Raw genomic sequence first — 25,523 nt, forward strand, 5'->3', positions numbered from 1 at the left:
TGTTTTTTAAAAGGCATCTTTGGTTTGTGTTAAAACAACTTCAACACACACAATGTTCTGATTGCATGACAAACACAGTAGTCATCCTTACCTTTCACAGAGGCACTGAGCTTTACAAATATGAGCATGATAGTGTAGAATAATCATATCCAAGGCCAGTGGTGGGTTTCAAAAAATTTTGGAACCTCTTCTGTAGGTGTGGCCTGCTTTCCGGGTCCACTGGTGGAACCTCTTCTAACAACTTTGGTAGATTTGACGAAGCAGTTCTATCGAATAGGTGCGAACTGGTAGGAACCCACCTCTGATCATCTGCAAAGGCCTGCACTTTGTATTCCTGTGTTCTAATTTTCAATCCCTTTATGTCCTTGTTCTGTTTAATTTGTAACATCAATGTCTCTATTGAGAGGATAAATAACAGGGCAGGGGGGATAGAGGGCATCCCTGTCTTACTTCTTTGGTTATGCTGAAACCTTCTGTTGCTTCCCCATTTAGTATTATTTTTGCCCTCTGACTAGAATATATTGCTCTGATCATCCCAATAAATTTTTCTCCAAAGTTCATTACTGCTAATTGATTTATAAGAAAATCCCAATTCAGGTTATCGAATGCTTTTTGTGCATCAATAAAAACACTTGTGTTCCCGAGTGTATTTCTCGTAGTATTCTAATATGTCCATTATCATTCATATATTGTTTTTTAGATGTCTGTTGGGTAAAAATCCATTTCGGTCTGGGTGTATGATTCCGTTTAGTATATTTTTAAATTCTTTCCACCATTATTGTCATAAATATTTTATAATCAGCATTTAGCAGTGAGATTTGCCTATAATTTTGGATCTTTGGTTTTCAAATGTTGTCTTTGGGAATTAATGTTATTAGTTCTTCCATCCAGGACTTTGGTGTCTTAGCTTGTTCTAGTACTTCATTATACATTTCTAATAATATCTTTTCTAATGATTTTTGCAATGCTTTATAAAATTCTGCTGGAATTCCGTCTGGGGCTGAGGTTTTGACGTCACATCAGGAAGTCGATCTTCCTTGTTTCTAAGTGATATTTCTTGATTAGGTAGTCTTTTGTCTTCTTGTTCTTCAGCTTCTTTTCTTTCATCTGTTGTTTCCTTGATCTGATCTCAAATTGCTAATCTTATTTTCCAATCTAATCTTCCATTTTTGTGGTGCACTGTTTAGTTCGTTTTCTTCTCTGTTGATTTTGCATCCCAGGTATTCAGTTATAACTGCAGCTGTGTTGTACATTAGTTGGTTTGTTTTGTGCAATGAGTTGGTTCTTATGCTTGATATTGCAGTATTTACATTTTTAATGCTTGTGCTAGGTGTTTCTTTGGAACAAGCTTCAATGCAGGCGACCTTATCCTGATGTCTTTGTGTTGTTCTAGATGCTCAGTTATTCTTTATTTCAGTTCTTTTACTTCTTTTGTTGCAGGCTTTTGTTCTTCCTGTGGCAAACGAGTGGGTGACTGCTTTCTAAATGAAAACAATTATATATCTCTATTGGATTCTTCTACTATCAACTCTCCCTGGTTTGTCCCTGATTCTTCTACTATCAACTCTCCCTGGTTTGTCTCTATATTCTGAATTACTTCTGGCAAGCCTTTGATTTCTTTGCCCTTTGCGGTTCTTCCAATTTTGCTTCTGTGAATTCTTTATTTTGTATTATAAATCGACGATGATCTGCTAGCCTCTGTTCTGTTATTTCTGATACTGGATGTTGTTCTTTCCAGAATTGGTACATTCTTTTCTAATATCCTCTTCTTGTTGGGCTTGTTCTGTAATAACAGATCATTATTTCTTTGTTTTCAATCACTGTATATTTGCCATGGGTCAACACCTTTTCTTCCAGTAGTTCTGCAGTTGCTGGCCCTGGTTGCTCAGCCAATAGTCCTGAGTCCTGTAACCTATTTTTCACCAGATATCCAGGAACTCCAACATCTAGGGCAGACCTTGTTAACCTAGGCGACATCTGAACCAGTATGGCTTTCTAAAATTTATGTCTCCCCATATTTTTTATGGGAGAGACACTCTTTGTCTGACTCCTCTGATGACACCTTTCCAGTATGGTTGAACCTCTGGCATAGCTCTCATCTTCCTCAGAGCACAGAAGTCACACAACCACATCAAGGTAGTGCCTCACTGGGGCATGATGATGATAATATTGATGATTATTATCATCATCTAGTAGCTAAAAATACTGGGCTACAGTGCATATGCATTGTTATCTTGGTGAAAAATAAATGCATTATTTCAGTTTTAACATATTATTTAAATGTTTGAAAAAAGTTGCATTTTATCTGAATTCATTAATTAAACCATGAAAGATTTAAATCATTTTAATTGATTCTTCTCAACATACTGAAGAGCTGTAGCAAAACTATTTATCAATATTTTAGTCACTTTTAACAGTTTTGTAGATCAAAGCCAGTGCTTTGAATTGTACTTGAAAGCCTGCTAGTACACAGAGTAGAAAGCATAACATTGTTAAGTGTGAATTGCAGCTAAGAAACTGTATCTATAGTTTCTGAATGACCATGATAAGCAGCTCCATGTAGAGCACATTGAAGTAAGTAAGCCAAGAAGTGATGAATGTATGAAGTATTGTTTTGCCTAGCCTGTCAGCTCCAAATAGAACCTATAGTACGATTCAGCCCATAGTCCCATGTAGGTTTCTCTCCAGTATGAATTTCATTAGAGAAATAGAAATCCATGTTATGACTCCAACCCTTTGGGATAAATTCACTTTGGGGAGTTGCCCCTAGTATTTAGGAAAGCTGTGAAAAATAGCTGTTTTATAAGGCTCTTTATGTCATAGTCCCAGAGATAATAATAGTATGATGAGAAGAATTAGTAAGTTTTAATCATTTAGTTTTTGTTGCATTGTTCCTTGAAATGTTTTTGTAAACTGCCATGGTTTTGCCATATATGGTAAACTGCCATGAGTCCTTAAGGAATGTGGTGGAATTAATTTAGTGTAAGCAAGCCAACAATAAATAAACGGCATCTCATTTTCAATTTGCTGCTTTAAAAATATCTGATCATAAGATAATGCAGAATATTTAGAGGATTGCTTTTCTTAGATTATAGTACTGTCAGGGGTTGCCTATTTAATTGTTCCAGCAGGGTTGGCGGCCCTAGGCTGTTTGCTATTGTCAGATATTCACATTAATACAATTATATTAAACCCATATCACTACATAGAGCCGAGGTGGCGCAGTGGGTAGAGTGCAGTACTGCAGGCTACTTCATCTGACTGTTATCTGCAGTCCAGCGGTTCAAATCTCACCAGGCTCAAGGTTGACTCAGCCTTCCATCCTTCCGAGGTGGGTAAAATGAGCACCCAGACTGTTGGGGGCAATATGCTGACTCTGTAAACCGCTTAGAGAGGGCTGAAAGCCCTATGAAGCGGTATATAAGTCTAACTGCTATTGCTATTGCTATTACATTACCACATTCTTTTTTTTATCATTTTCTGATCTTGTTTGACATTCCAAATAATCTGTCTATGGCTGAATTGAAGGGCAGACCTACCTTTTATTATTACAAGTTCTGAAGAATGCCAAATTTTTCAATCACATAAATAAATATATTTAAGAAACACATCAAAGTATTTAGAGAGCACATTGAAGTGAAGAGGCCATAGTTCATTCCCCCATTTATTCTAAATATTTTGTAAACTACATTGTTTTGATAACATTCTACATTCTTAGAAAACAATAGACTCTAATTCAGAATTTTTAAACAATTAGATTTCTGGCCTTTTTGATAGAGTTTTAACCCTACCACTAGGTAGAACAAGTCTAGGATATGGAACAATTACCTGTGTGACAAGCTACCAGGCAGATTAGACTTCTTTCTAGTTGCAAGAAAACCCCAGATACTTTGGTAATATTACGGTTGTTTATTCATTGTATTTCCATAAATATAAAATGTAAACACATATTTCAGCCTTGTAATGAAGGTATCAATAATCACATTTCATCATTTGCATTTCATAAGCAAATAATTTGCAACTTACATGACCAGTTTCTGAACTTACATATATTTATTATATCCTTATGACTGATCTAATCTAACAGGCTGCTGTCAATACAAGAAGAGTATAATTTTAAAAAAAATGTAGAATACCTCCAGGGATTTTCTTGTAGCATGTACTTTCTTACTTAAAATAAAACAAAGCAAATCAATGTGGTATTATTCCATTCTAACATCATTCATTTTAGTGAAGAATCACACCAGCAAAGAAATGAAGTTGAATAAAATAAAATTTCTGGGGACTTCCTGGGCGGGACTTGCTGATGGAAGCAGCTTAACATAACTGCTCCCGAGTTCCTGGTCATGTTATCTGTTTAGATGATCGTCTATCAGACATCTGACAGGTACCTTATCCTTCAGGCAAAAAGGGAAGGAGAGAGGTCCAGCTGGGCAAAGTGCCCTTTTGATCTTTGCAGCTTTTATGTCTGCGAAGAGAGGGGGGCCAGTCAAAGGCAGAACCGTCTCCGTGCCGGAATCTCCAGCTGCTTCTTGCAGCACGAAGTAAGAATCCTCCCACTTAGAACAACATTTGAACTATCTGATTTTAATACAAGCAGAGCTCGTATGCGAGAACTTCATTTGTTTATTTAAATCCCTAGCTTCATTTTTACAAGATATTCCTTTGTTAACTTGGCTATTTAAAAAAGCTTTTAAAATGGCGACGATGAGTTCTCCGTAACAATGTTTACCTTTTTAATCTTCTTGTAAAGAACAGCTATAAAACTTCAAAGGAAGGGAGTGACTCACTTTGCCTCATAGCCGGCCAGCAGATTCTTTACTAATTAGTTTCATTTTTACAAGACTCTCTTTTATCAATCTTGCTAATATATATTTCTAATACAGAGACGCTTAAAATGGCGATGAATATGCTGAGCTGTTTCGTTACAATGTTTTTTTTCTGAAACCTTTTGCAAAGTCCTACGGAGTTAATAAAGGGGTGATTTAGTATCTCTTTCCATAGCTGCATAGCGGGCCAGTAAAGTTTGATTAATTGCTTGAAGATAAAACTTGGAATGGCCTCAAAACTAAATCCTAATCTGAAACCCCCTCCAGCCCCCAGAAGCACATCGCCAATACCTGGTACAAAGTCGCAGCCTCCACCCTCTATGCCCCCTACTGGAGACTTTCTAACAAAATAATTTTTCTTGGAAACTTTTAACAGCTTGACTATCAAAGTTGAAGATAACCTTAAAGATTTGAAAGAGGAGATAAAAGAGGAGATAAAAGAACTTAAGCAGGACTTGTATGATAAAATTGATGCCAGGGTTGCTAAAATTAAAGATGATATGCTGGGGCTTGTAACTGTGCTGACAGAACATGTTTCTGTAATTGAAGATAGTCTAGAGGATCTTAACGAAGCTAATACCAACTTGACATCGAAAACAGAGGTGGTGGAACAAAAAGTTGAAAATGCTGAAAAAGAAATTATTATGACACAGTAAAGACAAATGGAGCTGGCATTAAGAGTAAGGGGGCTGCGTGAGGATAAACAGGAGAATCTAAAACAGATTCTTTCAGAAGCTTTTGATTGTCTGGTGGGAAGACCGGGATCTAAGTACGACTGGCAAATCGATAAAGTTTATCACGTTAACTCTTGGGTGGCAAAGCAGAAGCATCTTCCTTGAGATATAGTTATATATTTCACTACAAGAGAGCTAAGAAACACGATATTACAAGAGTCTTATAACACCAAGCTCCAAATTGGGGGTCAGGAGTTGACTGTTTTGAAAGAGATACCACCTCAAATGCTAAGAGCCAGGAGAGACTATGCTTTTTTAGTGGAAGAACTCAGAAACCGTCAGATACAGTACATTTGGTATTATATTTACATTTGACAGGCAAAGATATCGTCTCAACTCCGTATGGAAAGCACGAGATTTTTATTACAATATTTTGAAGGCTGGACACCATGCACCATCTGGACCTGGAGAAAGACCACAAGAAGGACAAGACAGACAGCAAACCACACAACTGCCAGATAAGATGGATCATATTTCCCCCCTAGAAGTGCAAGGTGTCATGGAACAAAGACCTAGCCATATGACTACTAGACGAATGGAAAAACCAGCTAAAAGGCAACAACCTCAACAATCACCGGCCATCGATCAAGGAGTTACAGTAACAAGTCCAGAAGCCATGGGAGGAGCTAGGCCAAAGGTTAAACAGACCATGCAGGAGGCTCTAAAAAAGCTTCAGGTAACCAAAGATGACAACTAAGATTTTAACATGGAATGTCAATGGACTGAATTCTCCACAGAAGAGAAAGAAAATATTTCACTATCTTAAACAGTTTAAGAACGACATAATTTGTTTGCAAGAAACTCATATTAAATCAACCGATGAAAAATATCTGATCAACCCAAAACTTGGTCAATATTTTGTAACTTCTGCTATGGAAAAGAAAAATGGTATAGTTGTATACCTAAGAAAAGATATGAAAGTTGAATTAATTGAAGCAGACCCCGATGGAAGATACACCGCGTTACATCTAATCCTAGAAGGGAAAAAGACATTGCTTCTGGGAATTTATGCTCCTAATCAACAGCAAGATGGATTCTATAGAAATCTTCATGCTAAATTAGTACAGTGGGATTATAAGTCTTGTATACTACTGGGTGACTGGAATGGCGTTATAGATACCAAGAGAGACAAGAAGATTTCTCGTCCAAACATCAAGATGCGAGCAAAGCTACCCAAATCCTTTTTTGATATGATGGATGACTTTGAACTGAGAGATATCTGGCGAGAAAGAAATGCAGAGGAATATGATTTTACCTTTTTTTCTGATAGGCATCAATTCTTCTCTAGGATTGATTTCATATTAACCACTAATGATTTGCTTTCTAGGGTGAAGAAGACAAAGATTGCGGCTAGGGTCCTTTCAGATCATAACCCAGTCTGGATGGAATTGGGAGGGGTGGTACAGACAAGAAGGTCTTGCAGATTGAATGAAAACTTATTTAGATATGAAAAGTATATCAATGATTGTAAAAAATTGCTAACTGAATACTTTGTTTTTAACATGAATAAGGGTACACTTATGGAATTTGTATGGGATGCAAGCAAAGCGTACATGAGAGGAGTATTGATAAATATAAACAAATCACATAGACATAAACAAGGGGCAAAATGAACAGAGTTGGAGGAGGAAATTAAGAGGAAAGAGCTGGAGTTAACAATGAATCCAGGTGACACAAAGGTCAAGGAAGCAATCACCATATTAAAATCCCAATTTGATATGTTGATCTCTGACCAGGTAGCCACCAGTTTGTTATACGCAAAACATAATACTTTTTGTAATGCAAATAAACCTGGCAGGTGGTTAGCTTATCAGATTAGGGAAAAAAAGAAAATTCGAAATATATCTAAATTGATCTACAAAGGGAAGGAGGTGTTTCAACAGGATGAGATTCAAAAGGCATTTCAGGAATTTTTTACAGAGTTGTATAAGGGGGATAAAATTAATGGTTTAGATATAGACAAATACTTAGATAAAGAAAAAATACCCTTAGTTAAAGAAGAATACAGGCAAAAATTGAATCAACCAATAACCTCGGGGGAAATCTTACAGGTAATTAAACAATTGAATTCAGGGAAGGCACCAGGCACAGATGGCTTGACAGTGGCTTACTATAAAAACTTACAGTTGGAAATGGTAGAACCTCTTAGAGAATTATTTAATAAGATTCAAATGGAAGATAAGGTACCTCCTTCATGGAAGACAGCTTTTATATCTCTGATACCCAAAGAAGATCAAGACACTACTCAACCAAAAAACTACAGACCTATTTCATTACTTAATGTAGACTACAAAATTTTTACTAAAATATTAGCAAATAGGTTAATGCTGGTTATCCAACAATTGATACACGCTGATCAAACAGGTTTTGTACAAGGGAGACAGATGAAAAGTAATGTTAGATTAATTATTAATGCATTAGAATACTTGGGAAAGAACAACCAAATCCCTGCTGCGTTCATATTTCTGGATGCTGAGAAAGCCTTTGATCGAGTTAATTGGCAATTTTTGCTGAAGATATTGCAAAAATCCAGATTGGAGATAGTTTTATACAAGCAATCAAAGCAATATATCAACAGCAAACAGCTCAAATTATAGTCAATGGAAGTTTAACAGAATTCTTTCAAATTGGAAAGGGTACAAGACAGGGCTGTCCTTTGTCCCCACTATTGTTTATTATAACTTTGGAAGTATTATTGAATAAAATACGGGGCTTGGAGGGCCTAAAAGGAATTAAGGTTAGGCAGCAAGAATACAGAGTGCGGGCTTTTGCGGATGATTTGGTCATAATATTGGAACAACCGCAGGAATCCAGTATGGTTTTAATGAATACGATTAATCAATATGGTCAAGTGTCTGGTTTTAAAATAAACTTAGGGAAAACGAAAATATTAGCCATAAATGTGAATACTAAACAAAAGGAAGAACTAGGAGGAATGTTAGGATGCAAAATAGTCAAAAAGGTCAAATATCTGGGAGTTAATATTTCAATCTCAAATGGGAAATTATACAAGTATAATTATGAACCACTCTGGCATAGTATACAGATAGAGATGAAAAAATGGGAGAAGTTACACTTATCTTTGCTGGGAAGAATCAAGGTAGTGAAAATGAATATCTTACCAAAATTTTTATTTCTTTTCCAAATGTTACCTATACTTAAAAAAGATGCGAATCTTTTAGAACGGCAGAAGGGTATCAACAAATTTGTATGGGCAGGAAAGAAGCCGAGAGTAAAGCTGAAAATAATGCAAGATATACGGGAGAGGGGAGGCTTGAAACTACCCAATTTAAAACTATACTATGATGCAGTGGTGTTGTCCGTAATTAGTGATTGGATCAATTTAACTAATGATAGGATACTGATCCTTGAGGGATATGATCTGGTATATGGTTGGCATGCTTACTTGTTATTTAACAAAAAACTGGACAAAAACTTTAAAAGTCATATTTTAAGAAATGCTTTACTGCGGGTTTGGAAAAAATATCAACATAAATTAAATGATAAGATACCTATGTGGTCAATTCCTAGACATGCAATTGAAAATATAAATATAGCACAAAAACAGGATAGAATTACTTATAGACAGCTTCTTATTTTGGAAGGAGGGGCACTACAATTAAAATCCTTAGAGGTATTAAAAGAGGAGAAGGCAGTTCAAACATGGTTCCAGTATGGGCAATTACAGGCCAGGTGGAAAATAGATCGAAAAATTGGTTTTGTCCAAATTGAGGACAACTTATTTAAACAAATAAGAGATCAAAGTTTAATGCATATAAAGAGGATATATGATGTATTAATACAGATAGATTCGGAAACAGTTAGTTAAAGATTGTATGGTAAAGTGGGCTCAAAATATTGAAGACCCAATAATGTTGGATACATGGGAAAAAATTTGGGTAAGAAATGTGAAATTTACACAAGCTCAAAACCTGAGAGAAAATTTTTACAAGATGTTCTGTAGATGGCATTTAGATCCTAAAAAGCTGGCTTCTATGTATCCGAATTTACAACCCAAATGTTGGAGATGTGGTTCTCTCGATGCTACCTATTTCCATATATGGTGGACTTGCCAAAAGGTTAAGGCATTTTGGATAAAAATATGGTGGATTATGCAAAATATCTTTAAAAGAAGGATAAAGTTTACTCAGTTATTTTTGTTAGGTATAAGTACTGACTTTACAGCGGTAGAGGCTAACTTGATACTGCACTTAATAACGGCAGCAAGACTGTTGGTGGCGCAATACTGGAAGAAGGAAGACCTGCCTACAACTCAAGAATGGACATTGAAAGTTACAAATTTAGCCGAGATGGCTAAAATAGCGGCATATCTTAAAGATCACTCAAATGAGAGATATAAACGAGACTGGAAAAAATGGATTGACTATATACAAAATAAATACGGGACCAAGAAATTCCAGTTAGCCTATGCTTAAGATCAGGAATGATTTAAATTGTTTAAAGTTAGCTTAGCAAGAAGAAGCTAAGATCAATGTAGAGATGTTATTAATTTCTTAATTTCTTTTTTCTCAATAGATTTTAGACTGTGTTTGTTAAAAATCTATACTGTGTATGGGTTCTGGGAAGTCGGGGGGGAAGGAGGTGGGGAGTCGGGGGTCGGGTGGGGGGAGGGAGGGAGGGATATAAATTAGGCTAGACACGGTGTGTTAGATCTCAATGCAATGTGACTTCACATGTATATTGTTTTTCTTTAATTTTTCTTTAAAAATAGGATAAGCCAAGTACATTAACATATAGTGGAAATACAGCAAGGGGAGGAGGAGTAGGAAAGAAGAAAGATGGGTAGAGAGGGAAGGGAGAGAGGGTGTGGGGGAGGCGAAAAGGAAGGGGGGAGCAGATTTGGAGAGAGGAGTGGTGGAGGGCAAGGGGAATTAGGGTAGAGGGGGATGATGGAGGGAAGATAGAAAGTTGGAGGCTGGTGGAAGAAAGGTGTATGGAGAATGGAAGAGGTATATTGGGCTTTTATTTTCTGGGGCATTGTTGACAAGAGGAATTGATGCAATTATTGTTTAAGACTGTATGGTGTATACATGTGAGTGTATGAAAATGAAAATAAAATATACCAAAGACTATAATAATAATAATAATAATAATAATAATAATAATAATAATAATAATAATAATAATAATAATAATAATAGCGTTACGACGTCCTAGGCCCCTGGGTGGGGCCCGACTAGTAACCAATGCCAAATCCGGCGAAACAACTGGCCGCTGTGATACAATTGTACAACAACAATAATAATAATAAGACGTCCTAGGCCCCTGGGTGGGGCCCGACTAGTAACCAATGCCAAATCCAGCGAAACAACTGGCCGCTGTGATACAATTGTATAATAATAATAATAATCCATTGGAATTTGTGCAAAAATTATAATATTAAAACAGCAACAAACTGGTGGGAACATCAGCCTGAAAAAGTCACCAAAAATCAGATGGTCAAGATCTTGTGGGATTTTCGCATATAAACAGACAAAATACTGGCGCATAATACACCAGACATCACATTGGTTGAGAAAAATAAGGTCACAACCATAGACATCACAATACCAGGTGATAGCAGGGTCGCTGAGAAGGAACATGAAAAAATCGCAAAATACCAGGACTTAAAAATTGAAATTCAACGACTATGGCACAAACCAGCAGTGGTAAGTCCAGTGGTAATTGGCACACTGGGTGCTATTCCAAAAGCACATTTAAAACAGTTAAAAATTGACAAAATCACCATCAGTCAAATGCAAAAAGCCGCACTGCTTGGATCTGCACGCATATTACGAAAATACGTTACAACGTCCTAGGCCCCTGGGTGGGGCGCGACTAGTAACCAATGCCAAATCCGGCGAAACAACTGGCCGCTGTGATACAATTGTATAATAATAATAAAAATAAAAATTCTGATCTGCAAAGTGTCCTAAAATAGTACTTTTGACTTAGTCCACAGTGATAGCCTAGGAGGAGAGCCAGCATATTCTTCTTTTGTTTCCATTTGTCATCTGGTACCGGGAGAGGGTTTTTTGCTCTTATTTCATATAGCTTTTTTCCATTGTAAAATTTAAAAAAAGAGAAGAATGAATAGCCAGGAGTTAATTTGCTGCTCTTTTTCTGCAGTGTTGATGATAGGGCTCCTTATCTGGCTTTGGGAGCTGTGAAGAACATCTCGCTGAACATCACTATCTCTAACATTGGGGATGATGCTTATGATACAAACATCGCTTTCAACTTTTCCAGAGAACTTTTCTTTATCAAAATGTGGCAAAAGGTAGGCACAATCAATATATCAGACAGGCAAGTTCATCATTTTTATTGTTGTAAAAATGAAGTAATTGAAATTGATATTAACCACTTGTATTGTAGAAATAGGGGATAGGCAAGAGAGCCTGGATCCCCTCTTTGATTGATTTTTCCCTTAAATTTAAATGAACTCTTCTAAACATAAAGAAGGCTAAACAGAAATATTTCATTTCTGAAGCATTCTGTCTGAAGTCTTTTGTTATAAAAGTTAAAAACAAAGTATAACCAAATTGTCTGGTTCTTGTAGAAATTCTTTAATGTTAATAATGTTTGAAATTGGTCATATATAGGCCAAAAACGCCAAAAAAGTCTTCCCACATGGTACCTTAATTATGCAGAATTCCTAATTTAAGATGAAGTCACGTAAAATTATAGCACTGATCAGCATAATAGTGATTCAGTATTTATTTCTTGTATCCCACCTTTATTGTTTTTACAAATAACTTAAGATGGTGACCATATCTAACATACTTTCATTCTCCTATTTTGCTAACAATCCTGTGAAATAGGTTGGGCTGAGCGAGAGTTACTGGCTCAAGGTCACTCAGCTGTTTTTCATGACTGAGATGGACTAGAATTCACAATCATCCACTTTCTAGATTGTTGCTTTAACCACTTGACCAAACTGGCTCCTTTTATTTAGTATTTATTTATTGAGTACTAGCTTTCTTCTTTCCTTCTTTCATAAATCAAGCATCTCAACAGAAGTTTCATCCTTTATAATGTAACAGGGTTCATACGAAAAGATTGGAGCTTCTGTCTTTATGGTCTAACATTTATTTTGTCATTTGTCACACCAAAACACCTGTTTCTTTCTTCTTTCCTTCTTGTATTCTAATTCTTCCTTCTATTTTGATGGTCTGGATAAATCTCTCTCAATAAATAATTGTCAACAGAAACAGTAGTTCCAAGAATCCTTACTTAAGTCAAATACTGATTATTATTATTTTTTTGCTACACATTTATGTCCTTCCATGTTAAGAACCTCCAGATAGCTCATAACAAGTTCATCAAAGGTGTTAGATTTTCTGCTTAGATTTTTTCCAATATAGTAAATATAGTAATTAAATCTAACCCTATCTAACAAAAATGAAATTTAATGTAGAGAAAAGTAAAGTCTTGCACTTAGGCAAGGGGGAAAGTACATTTATAGACTTAATAGCAGTAACTGTGAGAAAGATCTTGGAGTTTTAGTGGACAACCAATTAAATATGAGCCAACAGTGTGCAATGGCTGCCAAAAACAGGGCTGCAGCTGGCGGGCCGCAGGAGTGGTGGTGGCGGCGAGCGGTAAGTGAAGTGGGTGTTGGCCAACATCTCTGTCTCCTTCCTCAATGAGCATGGCAGGGAAGAAATCGGGTGAGAGAGGGAGGGAAAAGCCCAGCTTCTGCTAGGGACAGCCTTCTTCCTTTCTCCCCCTGATTTCTTCCTCGCTGTTTTCCCGGCCAGCCACCTAGCTAAGCAGGGCAAGTGGGGCTGCAGCCAGCGGGCCACAGGAGCAGCAGGGGTGAGTGGTAAGTTTAGCAAGTACCAGCCAGCATCCCTGCCTCCTTCCTCTGATAGCCGCAGCGAGGCAGCCTCAGGTGCCCTTCAGGGACAGCCCCTCAGAGGTGTTACTTCTCGGCCCAAAGCAAAGCAGTGGTGAGGAAGGAGTCTCTGATGGGCTGCAGCAGCAGCAGAAGCAGTGGCTGAAATACTGTCCTGGGCAGTCAGTTCTGGCTCTCCCTTCCCCAAGCATGTCCCATTGTTGCTTCTGCTGCTTTTGATGAATTTGGTTCAGTGGTGGGGCTCTTGCCATCACTGAGAGCATCGCTGGAAGCTGCTTCTTGCCATCATTGCCAAGGCAGATTCATCAAAAAAGGCAGCAGCAGCAATGGAACATGCCCAGGGGAGAGCCAGAACTACCTGCCTGGGATTGTGTTTCACCACTGCTGCTTCTGCTGCTGCTGCAGCCCACCAGAGACTCCTTCCTCACCACCTCTTTGTTTCGGGCCAAGAAGCAATGCCTCTGAGGGGCTGTCCCCAGATGGCACCTAAGGCTGCCTCACCTCCTTCTACCCCGCAGAAAAAAGAGCATCTCCCCTCTCACTTTCTTCAGCCTACGTGCTATTTGGGAGGTGGGTGAAAGTGCCCTTTGGCTGCCCCTCCAGGAGGACCACCACGCATCCTCCACGGGTGGGAGGTTGAAGGGGCGGCTGCAGGTAAAGAGTGGCAAGGGATTTTGGCAGCATGAGAGAAAGACTTCAAAGTCAGTGGAGGTGGTGTGTGGCTGGTGTGCCTTGTTCCGACTTTCCCTGAATGCAAAATGCTTAAAAAAATAAAGGTTTAGTTTTTGGGTTTTTAAAAAAGGGTTGGGGGTTCAAGGGTCTTGTAACTTGACAGCTTTAAGACCTGCACACTTCAAATGCCAGAGTTCCTGAGCCAACATGACCGGAGGAGGAATTCTGGGAGTTGAAGTTCACAAATCTTAAAGCTGTCAAGTTTGAACACCCCTGGGTTTATTTTTTTGTGTAAAGGGTTAGGGGTACAAGTGTCTTCTTATTTTACAGCTTTAAGACATGCATACTTCAAATGCCAGAGTTTCTGAGCCAACATTTCGGTTGCTAAGCAAGAGCATTGTTAAGTGAGTTTCACCACATTTTACAAGTTGGCCACGCCCACCTGGTCACATGACCGTGAAGCCATACCTACAATATAGGCCATGCCCACAGAATAGGCAATAAAATTGTTTGAAACCCACGACTGGTGTAGAGATAATAATAAGGTGACCAGACGTCCCAATTTTGGTGGGACAGTCACGATTTATAACAATTTGTCCTGTGTCCCGGGGCGTTTTAAAAAAGTCCCGATTTTCTGGCTTCATGTTGAAAGCCCAGTGGATTTGCTTAAGAAATCCTAACGGGGGCAAGACAAAAGACACTCTGTCTAAACCCTCTCTCTGTCTCAGTACTTTCATTGAAGATATTAAAACGTTAAAGCAAGAAAATGGACCCCCCCCACCCATTTTACTTACTTTTATAAGAAAAGATGACCCAGTACCATAGAGCTCCAGGAAATACTTGGCTAGAGAAGTAGCTAATGTTCCTTCCTGGATTTCCCGGAGGGGAGGGACACGGAGGTTGGAGGCCAGCTCGTGTGGAAAAAATGGTGGCAAAGTTTCTTTGAAAAATATTTCCCTGGGACTAATAATTTCACCATTTTAATTTGCTCAGTTCTTTGTATTAAAATCTACATCATTCTGGATTGACTTGGAGTGCCTGCCTGCTGGTAAGTGAGCTGGTTTTTTTTTTCTTTTATTTTTTTAATGTATTTTAAAATAATATTTTATTTATTTTGTATAGGATTTTTTAAAATAGTTTTATTCTGTGGATTCTTTTTTAAATTGTCTTAGACTATTTAAAAAAAGGTTCTATCCAAAATAAATTGAAATAAACCATTTTAAAAAATTCTATGCACAATACTTTGAAATGTATTATGCATAGAATTTTTAAAAATAGTTTTACTTCAATTTATTCTGTGTGGAATAGTTTGAAATGTTTTACTTCAATTTATTCTGTGTGGATTCTTTTTTTAAATTGTCTTAGACTATTTAAAAAAAGATTCTGTCCAAAATACAAAATACCAGCTGCAGTTATTCACTTAAGAACTGTGGCAAGAAAGGTGGTATAGTGACCAAAGTTACAATGGCATTGAAAAAAGTGACTGATGACCATTTTTCACACTTAGCGACCATTTTCACACTTAGTGACCGTTGCAGCATCTTCATGGTCACGCGATCAAAATTTTGATGTTTGGCAACAGATTTGTATTTATGATGGTTTCAGTGTCCTAGAGTCATTTAATTGCCTTTTGTGACCTTTTGACAAAGTCAAATGGGGAAACCAGATTCACTTATGTTACTAACTTAAAAGCTGCAGTTATTCACTTAAGAACTGTGGCAAGAAAGGTGGTATAGTGACCAAAGTTACAATGGCATTGAAAAAAGTGACTGATGACCATTTTTCACATTTAGCGACCATTTTCACACTTAGCGACCGTTGCAGCATTCTCATGGTCATGTGATCAAAATTTTGATGTTTGGCAACAGTTACAATTTATATTTGTAAATTGCAGTTATGTTGAAATAAAAAAAACTATTACAATACTATTTTTGCGTTGTATGAAAATTTTTGTTGCTCCGTATAAAATTTTTAATCAACCCCCCCCCCCCCAAGTCAAAGGTGTCCCTCTTTACCAATCTGAAAATCTGGTCACCTTAGATAATAAGTACCTACTATTATGATTGAAAGGAAAAATTGTGCTCTTTCAGTAATTATTGGAGTGGCATTGAATTACCCTGCCACTGTCAGCTCCCAGGTATTTCTAAAGGGGATGTTGCATTTTGATGGGAAGAAGGGTGGAGGAATGGAATGATCTACATATGAAGTTTCTGTTTCTGTTTCCTGCATTACTGTGCTAATCTCTATATGAAGTTTCTGTTTCTTGCATGGGTGTTAATCTGTGTGGGAGAGGTTTGGTTAGCATTACTTTAAATAGCTGGTTTTAAGTGAGAAACTTCAGTTCTTGCCTAGATCTCTTGTTATCACAAACCTTTTAATAAAAACTCATTTTGAAACAACTGCGGTTTCAAGTCTCCTGCTTTCTTGGGAAGATTGGAGAGGCAAGACCTTGCATTAGGCAAGAACTGGAAACTGGTCAACCCAGAGAGGTAACAGCCCTACCATGGGGAGCGTGCATACCATGTTGGCCAGGGCAGTGACCATGAAGTGGCTGAAGACTGGGCAAGAACCCCCCCTCCCCCCAATCTCAATTGAGGCCCTCAATACCTGGGTTGAGGAGAATATTGCCTCAAGCAACTACTGCCAAGCCAAAGTGCTCCATCATTGTTGGGAAGATGGAAGGCTGTTGTGGCAGAACCAAAGATGTCACCCTCACCTGTGGGAGCCAACAACCTGGTTGGAAGCAGGAGATGGGAGATCTTTATGACAATGATGAACTGGAACGAGCACCAGATCAGCCCAACCAGCTCCCGAGAGAAGCCATGAACCTCATAAGGGAAGTCATCCATGGCATGTGGACCAAGGACACCCAGGATTGCACTACAAGCCAGTTATGAGTATAAAAGGGCAATACCGATGAATGAAAGGGATCCCCAACCCCAGGGGCATTGACTGAAACTGCAGGGGCTACTAATGAATCCATTTCCACCATGGAAGATCCCCTCCAGGAGACATCTCAATGCAAAACAAGGCTTGCGACTTGATGAGAGGAGGCTTCCACCCTTAGAATGGAAGGCGTCTCCTCTTGGTGTCGAATTTGACAGGAATCCCCAGCAACTTGATTTCAACAATCTCTACCTTTCTTGTAATTGCTTTTTTTTAAAATTTCAGTCATATGGTATTATCTTTTTCTTTTCAAACAGAACCAATTTATTCTGCTTTTATAGCAAATTACAAAGAAAAATATTCCTGAAGGGAACACATGAAGATAGGTAGGGAACCCAAGACATTAGTGTAAGGACAGCTTTAAATGAAAATAAGCCAGAGTAACTTTGCAGAATGAGATGGTTGACATATAAATTTGATAAAAAATAAAAATAGATCAAATAATAATACATGTAGTCTTCAACTTACGATCACAATAGCAACAATTTTGTTGCTGAGTGAAACATTTGTTAGGTGAATTTCATCCCATTTTACAATCTTTGATACCACCGTTGTTAAGTGGATTACTGCAGTTATTAAGTTAGTGACACAAATGTTAAGCGAATCTGGCTTGTAAGAAAGTCAAAACGGGGGTCACTGCAACATCATAAACATAAGTCAATTGCCAAACATCTGGTTTTTGATCACATGACTGTGACCATGGCGATACCATAAAGGTCTTACACTATGTGCACAAATATTAGGCAAGTGAGTATTTTTACCGTATCATCCTTTCTATGGATATTTTCCACCTCCAAGCTGTATAAACTTAAATGTTTAGTGGATATAAGCATATCAGGTAAAGTGTATTTGTGTAATAATCTCCTCAGCAGATCAAAACCCTATATCAAGGTGTACATAACTATTAGGCAGTTTCTTTTCCTCAGCAAAATGGGCTAAAAAAGAGATTTAACTGACTCTAAAAAGTGAAAAATTGTAAAAAGTCTTTCAGAGAGATGCAGAACTCTTGAAATTGCTAAGATATTGGGACGTGATCACAGAACCATCAAATGTTTTGTTGCAAATAGTCAACAAGGTGCAAATAGTAAACTTGTTGAGAAAAAAAGACATACTTGAACTGCCAAAGATTTGAGAAGAATCAAACATGAAGCTACCAGGAACCCATAATGCTGCAGTGTTGTCATATTTCAGAACTGCAACCTACTTGGAGTGCCCAGAAGTACGAGGTGTTCAGTGCTTAGAGACATGGCCTAAGGCTGAAATCTGAACACCACTGAACAAGATAACATAAGATGAAATGGCAAGACTGTGCCAAGAAATATTTCAAGACAGATTTTTCAAAGGTGTTATTGGCTGATGAGATGAGAGTGATTCTTGAAGTACTAGTTGGATGAGCCCGTGCCTGGATCAGTAACAGGCATAGAGCACCACTTCAGATGCCAGAAAGATGGAGATGGAATACTGGTATAGGCTGGTATTATGAAAGATGAGCTAGTAGGGCCCTTTCGTGTTGAAGATCAACTCAAAATCAACTCTCAAACCTACTGCCAGTTTTTGAAGACATGTTTTGAAGACATTTCCTTTAAACAGTGGTACAGGAAAAAGTCATTTAAGAAGACCATGATTTTCATGCAGGACAATGTTCCATCACATGTATCGAAGTACTCCAGCCAGTAAAGGTCTTAAAGATGAAAGAATAATGATATGCTCCCCCTTCCTCACCTGACCTAAATCCTATTAAGAACTTGTAGGCCCTTCTTAAATGGGAGATTTATGGTGAAGGAAATCAGTACACCTCTCTGAACAGTGTCTGGGAAGCTGTGGAAGCTGCACAAAAAGTTGATTGTCAGAAATGTTTATTTATAAAGTTTGAGTTGTTTGTTTATTATTCTCACTTTAACAGAATAAAATAAATGAATGAGATAGGAAAATTTTCATTTTTCATTTAAGTTGCATAATAATTCTGCACACTAATAGTTGCCCAATAATTGTGCATGCATCAATATTCTTCTAAGTAAGCCATAACCTCACTTTTAGTTTCTTAAATATTCAGGTTTGAAGTTTATTAATATTTTGGATTGACCAAGAGCACTGTAGTTGTTCAATAATAAAATTAATCCTTCATGTTTCCAGTGAAGGCCCCGAGTATAAGAATAACAATGGCACAGTGGCACCGAGTTTTTGCAAAGTAGTTTGCAAGAGTGAAGCCTATAAATGGGAGTTCATATCTACGATAAATGTATTCGCCAAAAGCAGTGTAAACCACAAGAAATTATGTTCATGGTCTGATTTGACCATCCTATGATGTATCCGTGCCTGAGAGCTCCGTGCAGAGCTTAAAGAACGTTTGGACAAAGGTGAAACAGATCTATATGTCAACTACCGTGCTGACTGTGTTAAATGTATGAGCATTGGCCCATGCCCTAACATTCGTGCTCCTGTTCACCAATGTTAGGTATGCATGCCCTCCATCTCAAGGTCCAGTCTTATTGGTTTAATGTATAAACTTTTTAATGCAAGAAGCTTCGCAAACAAAATGTCTGAATTCATTCTGCTCTTGAATATGTCCCTTTGTGATCTCATTTTTGTTTGCAAGACCTGGTTGAACATGTCTTTTCTAGACATATGTTTTACCACAAGTGATTATCACATTTTTCAGTCTGATCGGGATAATCACAGAGGTGCTATTGTTGCAATTTTTTACAAAATGTTCCTAGGATTCAAAAAGATTAATGTTACTTCTGAGCTTGCTTTTCCAGAGTCCATTGTTTGCAACCTGACTCTAAATATTAGTTTGCTACTTGTTATGTTACAGAACCCCTGATTGTGATCTTGGCCATGTGAAAAAGTTAATTGAACAATTAACCTGGGCGGCTTCTTGCCCACATCCTTTTGTTTTTCTTGGCGATTTTAATTTGCCATTAATTAATTGGGCCTTAAACGAATCAACAAATGAACTGGTACATGTAACTTTTTACAATGCTGTTACAACCTTGGGGCTGGAGCAGTTAGTTGTTGACAACACTAGGCTCAACAATTTTACATTTTACAATGTTGTTAACTCAAAACTTAAAGACTTGCAAGTGATTCCACTCTTAAAAGGGCAAAACAGGGTTGATTGAAATAACAATCTTGGTCAGGCCACTCTATTCAATACATTTTTAATTCAGTTTTTGTGGATAGCAATGGTTGCAGTCCCTCATTTGCAAGTTGAGTCATAAATAGTTGTAGCAAATTGCTGAATTTTAAATGTATAGTAGATAATGTTGAATTAGCATTATCCAATCTAAAGCCATCGCTATCTACATGACCAGATGGATTATGTGCTTTTTTCTTGAAAATGCTTGCTACTGTCCTAGTTGAAACTTTGTGTAAAATTTGTGAAGTATCATTTTGAACTAGTTTTCTGCCTGATCTATGGTCATCAGCTATAGTTATAACAATCTTTTAAAAGGGTAACCCTAATTCAGTAGAAAATTATAGACCAATCTCTTTGTGCCATATTACATGCAAAGTTATGGAATCAATTATAAACTCATCCATTGTTCACCACTTAGAAACAAATAACTTGCTATCTGACAAACAGTTTGGCTTTAGGAAAAACTCATCCTGTAATTTAAAACTTTTGCACTGTAAAAACATATGTAAAAATATCTTGATCAAGGTAAAGCTGTAGATTTATATACATTTTTGTAAGGCTTTTGATACATTAATACAGTGATGGCTAACCTTTTTTGTCATAGTGTGCCGAAAATGTGCATGTGCACCCATAATGCAATGTGTGCGTGCCCCCCCCACGTGCATGCAAATGCAACCCCCTGTGTGTGCTCTGAGCATTGACATGACACCCCCCGTGCATGTGCCTCCCCCCCCACATGCATGACCCCTGTGCTCCCCCGCTCCCTGGGCATGCACACACAACCTCCCCATGCATGCACACGCATCTCTGATATACACCTGCCTCCACACATGTGCTGCAGAGACATGAAAACCAGCTGGCCAGCAGGAGGCACACATGCATGTACAGTGGAGCTGAGCTGGGGTGCCCGCAGAGAGGGCTTTGTGTGGCACCTGTGGCATGTGTGCCATAGGTTCGCCATCATGGCATTAGTACATGACAAACTGCTGTTGAAATTAAACTCTTATGGCATTTCTGGACCTTTGCACAAATGGATTGCTGCTTTCCTGTCTGATAGACTGCAGAAAGTCAAAATAGGGAGCTCACTATCTAATCCTGCATCAGTTAACAGTGGTGTTCTGTCAGGCAGCATTTTAGGTCCCACACTTTCCTTGCTCTATATCAATGGCTTATGTGATCAACTTAAAAGCAATTGCATCCTGTTTGCCGAAGACATAAAATTATTTAACTCTACAGATAATTCTGTTGTTTTGCAAAGTGATCTTGACTATGTGTCTGAATGGTCATCGATTTGATAACTTCAAATTTCAATTAATAAATGCTCTGTCTTACATATTGGTAAAAGTAATCAGAAGGTCAAGTGTAAGCTAGGTAGTACTGATCTAGCAGATGATCCTCACTTTGTCAAGGACCTAGGTGTACTTATTTCTGACCTATGTTCCAAAATTCATTGTAACAGTATCGTTAAAAAAAGCATTAAGAGTTGTAAATTTAATTTTGTGAAGTTTTTTTTTTCTGGAAACATCGAATTACTAATTAGAGCTTATAAACTTATGCTAGACTAGTGATGGTGAACCTTTTTGAGGCCGAGTGCCCAAACCACAATCCAAAACCCATGTATTTATCTCAGAATGCCAATAAGGCAATTTAACCTGAATAATGAGGTTTTAGTTTAGAAAAAAACAACTCATACATGATTAAGGTCTTTGTTTTGAAAAAAAATCCACAATAACAGAGCTTTCAATGAAACAAACAACTTTTTATTTAAATGTAAAACTTTGCATTTGGCATACTTTTTATCAATGTGACTTTTGCTGTCAAATGCACGCTGATAATTTTTCTAACCTTGGCTCATACTTTGTAAGTTTGAGAGTAACATATGCAGCACTCAGGTCATCTGAAAGTCTGTTTCTGGTGTCAGATTTGATATAATTCAAAGCTGAAAACAGCTGCTCACAAGCATAAGATGACCCAAAGTAAGGAAAGCAATCCCAAGTGCTTTAATTGACTTGCAATTATTTGGCAGAGAATTCCACACTTTAAGAATTTCAATTTCAGAAGTACAGGTAACTGTATCAGAACTAACTCTATTGTCCCCTTCTATCTTCTCAAGTGTTTCACACAGGTCACAGAATTTATTTTTCCACATGGAACTTCCTTGAAATTACAATAGCTCCATTTTCAGATTTCCTAAATCTAACCAGTCTAAGCAAGTTCTTTAAATTTGGCTTCATCTGAAGAAGTAAGAAATGTTGTCTCTGTCTTACAAAACTGTAAAAATCTGTTACCAAAATTTACCTTTGCAGCTGCTACAATGCTAGAAAATTCCTTATAGATTTCCTGATAGCTTGTTGGATTGTCTGCAAATGTTGTAGAATTTTCAAAATGCATTTTTAAATTTGGAAAATATTTCAGCTGCCACTTTTAAGGTCTCTTTCAAAAACTTCCAATTTTCTCTCAAATGTTTTGATATCAGAAAACATACTTTCTGCTGTTTTCCCAAAACCTTGTAACTGTTTGTTCAGTACATTGAAGTGTACTGTAAAATCTGTAAAAAAACATGAGGTCGGTAACCCAGGCCATATCAGTGAGCTGTGGATATTCCTGCCCTTCTCCATCCATAAAAAGCATAATTTCAGCCAAGCAGGCTACAAATCTCTCCAGGACTCAGTGACATGCAGTCAGGGGAGGCAGGGGAGGCAGAGCCTCACCACTGTCATCATGAAAAGAAAAAAAAATGGAAAAGGAAAAAGGCAAGAGCTGATGACTCTGCTTAGCACTTAACTGTTTTAAAAAGCCTCTTAAAAAGTGCCCTCTACAGGAGGAGCTAGGAGAACGACATACCTCATCTAGTCTGACTTTAGGCGTTTTATGATCACTCGAGCAGAGTTAAGCAAGTGTTAAAAGCCTAAAAATTCCTGACGTAGGTGAGGCATGTCGTTCTTCTGCCTCTTCCTATAGATGGTGCTTTTTTAGAGGCTTTTTTAAACAGTGAAGCAGAGTCATCCATGGTGAGGCAGCAACTAGCTCAGCCTGACCTCAGCTCTCGCCTTTTTCCTTTTACATTTTTTTTTTCTTTTCATGATGACAGACAAGAGCAGAGTTGAAATCCTCTCTGAAACAGCTGGAAAAGATACATGTGGGTCGGAGGGAGGGGGAGGAATTCAAACTTCATCTTGCTGGTGCAGGGCTTTGGGCAAAGGCTGGAGGGAAGTGCTCTCCCTCCCCAAGTGTAGTTTGATTGCAGGCAGAGCCACATTGTCTTTTCAAACCTGTAATCAGTGAAGCTGGGCTGGATCCTTCCGGGGCTGGGGGAAAGTGTGTGTGCTCCAATATGGCTCTTTGACTGGCTTCCTGCCTCCTCCTGTGGTCTTCCTGATTCCCTCCAATCCAACTTTTTGTGTGTGTGTACGTGTGTGTGTGTGTGCTTGTTTGAGAGAGAGTTTGTTTGAGTGAGAGAGGGAAGGGGGTAGGAGAGATAGTCCAATCCAACTTCTGTGTGTGTGTGTGTGTGTCTGTTTGAGGGGGGGAGAGGGAGGAAGAAGGGGAAGGGAGAAGAAAAAGAAAAAAGGAAACTTATTTCGCAAAGGAGAAAAACAAATGCTGTCGCTTTAAATCGGAACTGAGTATGCCTGACTGTGGAATTCTGGGAGTTGAAGTCCACAAGTCTAAAAAAAATTGAAACCCACCACTGTGTCAGTACCTCACCAGCCATAAACCTCATCGCACGTCACTGGCAGGACTCATCCTCTGCTCAGCCACCGGACATTATTGCACATAAGTAAACAATTATACTGTCCCCATTTAACAGCAAAAACTTCCTTCTCCCATATGGCCCATCTCCTTTCTGTCTCTGTAAGCTTACGTGAGGTGTAAGTACACGGTTGCAATTTACCGTCAGTGTTTGTTTAAAGTAATACTGCCCCACCGCCACATCACTGGCATCAGCCTGTACCACGAATGGCGCATCCATATCAGGGTGTTTCAAAACTGGCTCTGCTGCAAAGAGTCAGTAATTTCTTTTTTTAAAAAACATATTTTTTATTTCCATTTTCATAACATACAATCACATGTATACTATACATAGCCAGTATCATATAGTAATAAATAATGATTACATCAGTTCCTCTTGTCATCAACACCCCCCCAAAATAAAAACCCATTATTAGCTCTTCTGCTCTCCATACACCTCTTTCTTCTACCTCTCTCCTACTTCCTATCTTCCCTCCATCATCCTTTCCTACTCTACTTCCCCTTCCCTTCTCCTTCTCCTCTCTCTACATTCCACTCCTCTTTATCCTCATCCTCCTCATCTTCCCCCCTTACCCTCTCTCCTATCTCTCTCTTCCCATCTTTCTCTCTACATTTTCCCCCCTTACCCTCTCCTCTCCCTCTCTTCCCATCTCCCTTCTGTTTCCCACTATTCCTCTCATTGGTGTATTTCCGCTTCTGAGCAAACTCCAATCTATGTTGATAGTATTTATACTTCCATAACAATATACTTAACATATCGTAGTTTTAAAGAAAAAAAATAAGAGAAAACAGTATACATGTGCAATCATATTACATTAAAATCTAACACCCCTCGTCAAACCTCCCTCCCTCCCACCCTCCCCCACAACCGCCCCCCCAGCCTTCCCTCCCCCGACTTCCCAGAACCCATACATGGTATAAATCTTTAACAAAAACAGTCTAAAGTATATTGAAAAAAAGAGTAAAAAATTGATAACTTCTTTACATTGAGCTTAGCTCCTCCTTGCTAAACTAACTTTAAACAATTTATATCAGTCCTGATGTTAATCATAAGCTATCTGGAATTTCTTAGTCCCGTATTTATTTTGAATATAATCAATCCATTTTTCCCCATCTCGTTTATCCATATTTATTTTGTATATAATCAATCCATTTTGCCCAGTCTCATTTATATCTCTCGTTTAAGATATGCAGGTATTTTAGCCATCTCAGCTAAATTTGTGACTTTCAGTGTCCTTTCTTGAATTATAGGCAAGTCTTCCTTCTTCCAGTATTGCGCCACTGACAATCTAACTAAAGTTATTAAGTGCAAAGTCAAATTAATCTCTACAGCTGTACATTCAGTCCATAGATGTACCCTTATTCATATTAAAACAAAGTATTCTGCTAACAATTTTTACATTCATTAGTATATTTCTCATGTCTAAATAAATTTTCATTCAATCTCCCAACCCCTTCTTGATTGCGTCACCCCTCCCAACTCCATCCAAATTGGGTTATGATCTGATGAAACTCTGGCACATATCTTTATCTTCTTCACCCTAGAAAACAAATCATTGTTAATTAGTTGATTGTTGTTTTTTTAAATTGTT

The 25,523-nt window shown here is 38.0% G+C and overlaps 1 protein-coding gene across 1 annotated transcript in view; it reads left to right on the plus strand.

Annotated features, from left to right (window-relative positions):
• Window positions 1-25,523, plus strand: part of ITGA9 (integrin subunit alpha 9) — a 584,270-nt gene that overhangs the window by 315,354 nt on the left and 243,393 nt on the right. Inside the window, exon 18 of the mRNA XM_087713055.1 lies at window positions 11,693-11,843. Coding sequence (XP_087569181.1) covers window positions 11,693-11,843 — 151 coding nt within the window. The remainder of the gene's footprint in view (window positions 1-11,692; window positions 11,844-25,523) is intronic.

The sequence above is a fragment of the Thamnophis sirtalis genome, unplaced genomic scaffold, assembly GCF_051295495.1.
Source record: "Thamnophis sirtalis isolate CommonGarterSnake01/CBP01778 unplaced genomic scaffold, rThaSir2_p1.2 scaffold_4, whole genome shotgun sequence".
Taxonomy (NCBI): Eukaryota; Metazoa; Chordata; class Lepidosauria; order Squamata; family Natricidae; genus Thamnophis; species Thamnophis sirtalis.